At 32.0% G+C, this 9,289-nt stretch overlaps 1 protein-coding gene across 1 annotated transcript; it reads left to right on the top strand.

Annotated features, from left to right (window-relative positions):
- Nucleotides 1–5,655: 5,655 nt before the first annotated feature.
- LOC111447186 lies at nt 5,656–7,550 on the top strand. Its single transcript, XM_023086212.1, has 4 exons — nt 5,656–6,847; nt 6,939–7,004; nt 7,093–7,166; nt 7,276–7,550. Exons 1-4 carry the CDS (start codon nt 6,455–6,457, stop codon nt 7,307–7,309), a joined length of 567 nt encoding a protein of 188 aa, XP_022941980.1. The 5' UTR covers nt 5,656–6,454; the 3' UTR covers nt 7,310–7,550.
- Nucleotides 7,551–9,289: the final 1,739 nt, after the last annotated feature.

The raw sequence follows: 9,289 nt of genomic DNA, 5'->3' as shown, positions 1-9,289 counted from the left end.
AAAAAAAAAAAAAAAAAAAAAAAAAAAAAAAAAAAAATTAATGGAGATCATCTTGTACTTCAAAATATTATTTCTCTCAACTTTTTTTTGTTTTTCTAATAAAAACAATACTAGGCATATTTTTTTTAATTAACGACAAATCATTAAGACAAAATGTCACATCGTATGATCGTACTAAATTAAATTTTTATTACCCATTTAAATAATAAAAATGTTCGATCACAATAAAACTTTATAATAAAATTTGAGTTGTAATTTTCTTAATAATAACTATATAGAAAACCTGACACATACTAAAAATGTTTGATAAGACATTGTTACTTTTTTCTTTTTTTTTTAATAACTATTTTATAAATAATTTGAATATATAAATAAAAGACTAAAAATGATATGATTGAAATTAACGGAGATAAATACGACTCTAACAAAGATTTGAACCAACAAAATTTAAATTACATTATCGAAAGATTTTTAAACTTTATACTAAAAATTGAAAAGAGTCAAAATTGAATTGAAAAATAAAAAATATATTTTCTTTTGATTCATGTGAAGGGCTTGAGCTAGGGACAAAGCTGACACACTTTGAAATATATGTTACAAAGCTGACCCACTCACCCACCTACCCTCTTCTCCATTTCTTTATCCAAATTCACCCGTCCCCGAGTGAAATCTCGCATTGATTGGAAAGAATAACGAGATAATCTTTATAAATGTGTAGAAACCTCTTTCTAATATACACGTTTTACAATTATGAGGTTGAGAGCAATACGTAACGAGCTACAACAGTCAATATTTATTATCGGTGGACATGGGCTATTACTAATGATATAATAGTTAGACACGGGACAATGTGCCAACGAAAACGCTAGCCCCTAAGAAGGTGGATTGTGAGATCCCATATCAGTTGGAGAGAATAACGAATCATCCTTTGTAAGGGTGTGAAACCTCTTCCTAATAGATACGTTTTAAAACTGTAAGGCTAACAACGATATATAATTGGCTAAAACGGACGATATTTGCTAGTGATAGGCTTGAACACAAAAAATCTAGATACATCTATTATGTGTTTGAATGTGCACGTGCATGAATAATATTTCAATGTGTATACTTTTTTTGTTTTGTTTTAATTTAATAACAGTGAAGACAGTACTTTCAAATTTATGTTTGAATTTAGTGGAGATCAATTCGAATCGATCTCGTAATCGAATATATATGTTTTAATCTCTTGAGCTATATTTACATGATGTACGTGTGGGTGCATATTTTTTAACTAATAATAATTATTGGATGTTTTTTTTTTTAATTCCAAAAAATATATAAATAAAGCTGGAGAGAGAGAATGAAATTGAAAAACACAATTATTAATAATTATTATTAGAAAAGAACAAAAAAACAAAATATATATGATTTTATTTAATTTTCAATGATAAATAGAAAATGCGAAACTTTTCTGTGACCCTATCAAGATTTCTATATATAAATTGACATTGACACCCACCTAAAGGAATGCCGAAATGAAGCTTAAAATACCAACTTATTTTAAATAGTATCGATTTCGGGTTTCAGTATCAATATTAAAACATTCTATTTTTTTCTTGAATTCAAAAATTAAAATTTGTATTTAGATACCTATACTTTAAAAAAAAAAAAATTATTATTTATACCTATAATAGTTAATTTTGGATATAAGTCATTTAAAAATACTTCTAAATTTTTAAAATTTTTCAAAACTTTTATTAATATCCTCAAAATAAAAATAAAAATTTAAAAAAAATATATACAAATGAGTTACTACTTGGTCAGTCTCACAATTTTAAAATGTATAATAAATTTAAAGAATAATTTGTATTTTTACGTGTTGAAGTTTGCTACATTGTATTTACTTATCTTTATTTGGAGTTATAATATTTATTTTTGGTACTGTGGAAATTAAAATAATGATTTGAAAAATAAGTCAATTGCCGACAAGTTCACATCAAAATGTCCATAATTTTGATATGTAGAAACATTAATTTAATTTAATTTAATTTAAAAAATTTAAAAAGCCATATTTGACTATAAATTGGTATTATATACACGTTGGCAATTACGTGTCAGCAGCCACAATAATTAAATACAATAGATTTAGACACCCTTCCACCAAGGGTACCGTTCAAACCTACAGATTAATATCATCCTCTTTTGTCTCTACATTTTCTCGGTGCAATAAATATTTACTTACGTGGATAACGCCCCCTTCAAATTTAGGTTAAATTAATTAAATTATTTCTCAACTTTACATTTTTTTTTCCAAATATATTCTTCTAGTTTTAAAAAATTAAAAAAAGGGAAAAAAAAAATAATTTCTATAAAAAAAAATATTCTTAAATTTTCAAAATGATTCTAAAATAAAGTTAATATCCATAATTTTTTTAAAATTTTTAAAATTAAAAAATACATTTACAGTTAGCACACAATATTCTCGAATTTAAATTTTAGAAAAATAGCACTAAAAACTTTAAAATAAGGAAGGAGATGATTCCCGTCCATATATTATCGACAAGAATTTTTATTTTATTTGATTTTTAAATAAATTACTAATTTTTAAGTTATTATTTAAATAGAAAATATGAAATAATTGAATTATTGGGGAGACATTAATGAACATTCATAGATTAGGGTGGCTGTAGGGCAGCCTAGTGATAACATTTGGATAAGAAAAGCTGACCGTATTTATTACAGTTTACGTGATGATTTATGGGCTGGGCCAATTCTCCACCTAGTTTGGGCCCACTGCCTTAATTCATGGGCCATAATTTAAGCCCATTTTCATTTAATTGGCAATGGGCTGTACATTGCATGGCCCAGTTCCAAAATGTATCCTCTTTTAATTTTAGAAGTTTTAAAAAGTAAAAGTAAAAAAAAAAAAAAATATATATATATATATATATATTATAATCCAAAGTTAAAAAATATATTATTATTTAAATTTATTTTGAAAATTTACAAAAATATTTTGCATTTTTTCAAAATAAGTTTAAATAATAATTTATTAATATTATTATTTTATCTCGATTTCTTTATGAAAAAGGTGTAACCTCACACATACATACACGTGTAGACGGTCGGGTCGGGTCGGGTCGGGTCTGAAACAGAACTATGTTGAGCGGAGGCGATGTGTTGGTTTTGTGGGCGACGATGAACCGTCGGTGCAATGACGCCTCGTACGACCGTCCGTACAACGTCGCGCTTACTGCCAGTTTCGCTACACGACAAAAAATGACTAGTATGGTTTTTTAAAATTTTGTTGCCAATTTGATGTGGTCCCCCACAGCTCGAACCCATTTATTTATCTGACAGGTGTCTACCACCCATATCCTGCTGGCATTATTTTACACCTTGGTCCCCCATATTCCTCGGTTAAAAAATTAAATTTTTACCCCTCTCAGCTATGCATTATATAATTTAAATTAAAAGTAAATTCAATCTTTTTTTTCTTTTTCTAACCCTAATAATATTTTGATTGGCTTAGTTTCACCTCTAATTTGGCCCCATGAAAATTTTATAGAGGTGGCTAAATATTAAAAAAAAAAACATTAAAATTAACTTAATAAGCATAAATATAATTTAAATCCCGTACCTCTCATTCCATTTTATTACAAAAAAAGAAAAAAAAACGTGTAATTTGAGAAGCCTATATATATATAGTACAATTATCGAATCATATCACTTTTCAAATTAAATGAATGATTTATTTTATTTGAACGAAGGACAATCTGAAATTGATAAAAAAAAAATGACCGAATTACGTGCATTAAATTTATCCTCCAACCCAATAATATCACAAACGAAATCAATAAAACGTCCCCACAAGATTTAAATGAAAGGGGCATAAGCAATGTTTTAATTTCAAGCTTCTAGCATGAGGTTGTTCATATGGGTGTATCAATAATGAGGGATCCAAGAGAGAAAATTGCACATGGCCTCTATTTAAAGTTATTTTTGTGCTAACTTCTTTCTTTTATTTATAATCTATGCCTAAGCCCTCTTCATTTCTTTCCCCTTTCTTTTTCACATTACTATTTTAATGTGTATTCATCTGTGTTATGTTTGGTGAGGGTAGTTGCCCACTTTTTGACCATTCTATGCAATCGATCCCTTTTTCATTTAATGTCAAAATATCACGTCAATAACGAGTCAGTCATTTCTAGATGTCTTGATGATATAATTGACTCATGGGTTGATTTTTTTATAAGCGTGCTCGAGAGACAGTGAAAGTTTGATGACATCACGTAGCGTGATTGTGCGGTTGAGAATCAGAACAGCGAGATGAGATGCCTGTTCTAATGGCGTGTATGGCCAAACAAAACTTAGTTTTTGCACGAGTAACGAAAACTTCACTTATAATGAAATTTGAATTTCTGTTAAGGCTTGTCATGATCATGTGAAGAACATGACACTGGACCGAGGACTATTATTAAAAATATCAAATTCTAGGTATGACAAAAAAAATGGTGTAACATATGGGCAATGAATGTTGAGGTGTGGAAATTACATTTATTCTTTATTTTATTTTTTATTTTTTAAAAAAAGAAAATAGAAAAAAAAACATTGGAATTAGGACCCATGGTTCACAAGTGTGATTTTTTATTAATTTTAAAAGAAATAAAAAAAAAAGATTTGGGGGAAAAATAGAAAGAAGGGGGAAATGAGGTTGAAAATCGTGCGCACGTGGGAGCATGTGTGTGAATATTTGGGGAATTCAGATATGAAAAAAAAGCACACGTGCGCACATGTGTGTGTTAGTCGTTAGAGGCAAAACCACAGCTGAGCGTATTTCTTGAAAAGGGTAGAGACGACGGTGTGTTTTCTTTCATGTTTTAGAGAGAGAGAGATACACGTGACATTCTTACGAGCAAACCTAGTCGATGGACCCACTTCGTTGAAACACAGCTCGGTGGTTAAAATATTCTTACGAGCAAACCTAATCGATGGACTTGCTCGGTTGAAACACAGCTTGGTGATTAAGACATTTTTACGTTTTTTAATAGATCGTAAATTCAAATCTACACGCTCGTGTTTGTGATAGCTACATTATAAACCGAACCAAGGTTCTTACGATATAATTTGATGACATCTGTCCTTCCAGATCCTTCGTGTTTTTAGCAATGCCGACCTCTTTATTGGTCAACAAATCTAAGTAATGAATGAGTTGGTTTTTGGAGATAAGATTGACGTTTAGCATATGGGGTCGTGATAATTTTATTCTACCTACACTCGTTGATATTTCATTTATATGCCACCACAAACGTCGTTTTCTTGTTATGTCGTTCTCTTTAATTTAACTTGAGCACTTCGACCGACACTGACTCTATGTTTTTGTAGATTTGAACCTCAATTTTAAAGGGTAAATATGTCTTTTTCTTAATTCAGTGTGTCGGGAGAGGTATTCAATTTTCTACTATTTCATCGAAAATATGTGTTTTAACTAGTTGAATTATTGGGACAGTGACATGATCGACTTCTGAAAGAAGGAATTTAAAACCTAATTAATTTTATTTAGTTCAAAATACCTAATTAATTAAACTATAAAGTATATTAAGATCATGGGAATTAAGAGCCCAAACCCTTTCTCCCACAAACAAAACCGGCCGCCAAAATTCTGCTCCAAAAGCACAAAACTAATTGAAAGAAACCCTAATCGGAACGAGAAATTGTGGATTTCCATCCGAATTTGAACACGAAATCAACGAACAATTAGGCATTTCATTGCGAAATTTTGATTCGGCAATGAGAGAGAAGGGAAGAAAGAAGAACGGCGCAAACAGAAAAGGAATTAAGAGGTGGTGGTGGAGATTTGATTTGTCTCGTACAGTGCGCAAAGCCAAATCGTTTCTATTTGTGGACACTAAAACCAAAAACAATCGCTTCTCCCGTAGCGTTTTCAGGCGAGTACCCCACGTTTCCAGATATCATTTTTTAACCGAACCAGCTTGATTAGACCAAACAGTGTCACAAACTGAAGAGATAGAGAGAGAGAGAGAGAGAGAGAGAGAGAGAGGGGAATTGAATGTGTGAATAGATATCCATTTTACTGTAGAAGGAGATATGGACGTGTACCTGGTTTTGGTTTTAAGAGCGTACTAATGCCTCGCTGTCTTGCATGTGAAGAGGTTGTGGCCTTTCTCTCTGTTACGTGCATCATCAACACTATAAACCCACCACACCCCAACTGGCACTTTTTTTTCATTTTGATTCAATTCATTTCACTCCAGGAGAATCCTCAGGACAAACCCTGTTTTTTGTTTTGGGATTTCTGTTCATTAGATTGCTTACACCCCATTTTGGTTGCTGAAATCTTGTTTGTGGGAATTGGAATCTCATTTTGATTTAGTCTCTGTTTTCTTCTTGAATTGGGTTGTTGCACACAACCTGTTTGATAAAAGTCCTGAGAGAAAAAAAAAGAGTTGGGATTATGGATTTGTTGGGTTCTGAGAGTAGCAGTGGGTGTGAGTCTGGTTGGACTCTGTATTTGGAGCAATCTTTTCTTTCTCATGGCGGCTCTGATCGCATTGTTAGCCGAGAAAGTGGTTTCTGTGATGGATATTGGAAAGCTGAAGCTACTGAAGAACATGAGGTTGAGAAGGATCTTTCCATGGTTTCTGATGCATCTTCTGGGCCTCCACATTTCTTCGAAGACGAGGCTTGCTCTCATGAAGATGATGGCCATTTCTCTCATGCTTCTAAGTCAGTAACACCGGAGAAGAACAAGGGAAAGAAGCAGAAAATTACAGAATATCAATGCCATGATCAGCCATCTTCCTTCCTAGATGACACTGCTAGCTCCCCTGCTCACAACTTCACTGCTGTAAGTTTCTTGAACAATCTCTTTAAGCTTTGTCTATAATGATTATCCATCAATTGGGTACTCATTAAAGTTGCTTCCTTCAAATCTTCAGAATAACTTCACCAATCAAGGCTCAATGGAAAGCTTCTTGGGCTTATCTCAAACCAGTCATTTTGAGGTACTTAGCAGCCTGTTCTTCCCTCCCTCACTAAAAAGAAAGGTTCATATTCATATTACTTGACATTGTGTTCTTGCTGGTTATACAGGAAAGATCATCATTTACAGAGCATTTTGGGTTCCTTCAATCTTCTCTATCAGGAAATAGATTGCAAAAGAACCAGTTGAGTTATTTGCTTGTGTTCTTGGGAATTCATGATTAATCAATCACTGGGTTTGATTTGAGTATTGGAATTTATGAACTGAAAGTGTCCAATCTGCTTCTTTCACAGGTGGTTTGAAGGGAAAGGAATAGGGATGAGATGAGGCAATGTAGAGGGAAATGGATCTCTGAAGAGATGGGTTTTGTTTCCCTTTCTCTTCTTTTCATCTTCTTTTTATTTCCTTTTTGTGACTGTCAATGCAATGGGAAACAACATTAGAGCAAAAAAGTTGAGTTTCTAAGAACATCATGAACAGTGTGTCTGATTTATTTGCTCAACTCTTTCAACAATGACTACTTCCACAGCCATCCCTATCCAATTTGACCTTGCCTCTTCTTGCCTAACTTGAACACAATTATTGCTCTTTTTTTGGAGGAGAAAGGAATGAACATGATTGGCTGACAGAGAAAATTCAATTATTACTTTAAAGTCACGTATTCGATACACAACTGCAACGAGTTCTCACAGTAGTTTGCAGTTGTAAGGCGAAGATCTATCGAAGAAGTCAGAGATTTGTTTCATTTTAAACTTACTATTTAGCTCATTTCTTTGTTGAAGTTCATTATAGCTCGAAAATTGAGAGGCAAAATCTCTTTAAACACGGGAGGTGTAGGGATATTTTCTTTGTTTAAAATTGAAATATTGTTAGTGTGATACTAGAAACATGGATTAACCGTGACACAAAATTTTCAGTGAGTCAGTTATAGAAACTTCACAAGTAAATTTGCTATACTTGAAGCAATTCTACGTTGAGTAACCTCTTGAAGTAAGTGATAACAAAGTAATTTAGAAAGACCCGATTAGTTTGTAGGGATAGTTATAACCTAACCATGTCATGCAGGAAAATATTGGTACCAGGTCCAATTGTGTGAAGGAGCTCACAAAGTTGAGGATGGGTACAAAAAGGTAGGTTGAAAATGGTGGGTTAGTCTCGTAACAGAGGAGCCAGAGGGAATGGAAACCAGCAAAGCAGCAAATGGGCAAAAGTCAATAGGAAACAAAACAAATCAGATTAATTTAATTTAATTTGAGTGTGCTCTGAATATTCCTTAGGTCCTCACTCTATTTTTTCTCCACAAATCAGCACAAAATGACAAACACCCACAAAACTTTCATCCAAATAATAATATGCCGAAAAGTTTTAGATTTGATTAGGTGGGATTTTATCAAATCCACGAACAATGCTCAAAACCTAAATTTTGGTTCTTAAAAAAACACAACAAAACAACATCCTTCAATATGTATCTAACAAATGTTGGACTTATAACCATGAACACATATTTATTGTGCCAACGAGTATATGAAACGTATACGAACACGTTATTCGTTAGCCAAGCATGTTATGATAAAGATATCTATTAAATTAAAATTTTAAAGAAATTTTAAAAATTCCTTTCTGATTTGTTTAATTGGATTCAACAGACAGAAAAATGGTCTGATTTGTTCTTTAAAAAGACTGCAAAATACTGAATAAACAAATAGCAAATTGGGAATTTTGGATATCAAAATTCTAATGCTGCCCACATGCCCTCTCAAATTATTTTATTGCAGATTGAACCTTCCCTTCCATGTAGAGAGAGAAAGCAAATGAATTATTTGCATAAATAAATAAATAAATAGAATAAAAATAAAAATAAAAGAAAGTGCTTTTGCCTCACTGAATTCCATCAAATTGGGTAGAAGTGGATTTAAGAGGTATGGGAAAACCAGTCCCTGCCTTCCCAACCACAGCCAACACAAAACCCTTAAATTCCTTTTCTAAATTTATTATTATTATTATTTTGCTTATTTAACTTGAATGTTCCCATTTCTTGTGACAAAGGCTACGATTTTAATCAGTTTGGATTTTTCAAGCTTTGAATTAATTAAGATATCTAGAACCTTGTCTTCCACCTTAGTTTACGATGAATTTGTACAACTATTTGGGCTCAATATTTAAGCAAATACAGGCCCAATTAGATCAGGCTTTATTTCCTTGCTGGACTCTTTAAGTCAGGCCCAAAAGGCCCAACTTCCGAGTCAAAGCCTACCTAATTAAATTCTGTTTGTTTAGTTCTAAAAAAAAAAAAAAAAAAAAAAAAAA

The sequence above is a fragment of the Cucurbita moschata genome, unplaced genomic scaffold (genome assembly GCF_002738365.1).
Source record: "Cucurbita moschata cultivar Rifu unplaced genomic scaffold, Cmos_1.0 Cmo_Scf00009, whole genome shotgun sequence".
In the NCBI taxonomy this organism is placed as follows: domain Eukaryota; kingdom Viridiplantae; phylum Streptophyta; class Magnoliopsida; order Cucurbitales; family Cucurbitaceae; genus Cucurbita; species Cucurbita moschata.
Note: the sequence above shows the minus strand (reverse complement) of the source record. Positions and strands in the feature narration are given on the sequence as shown.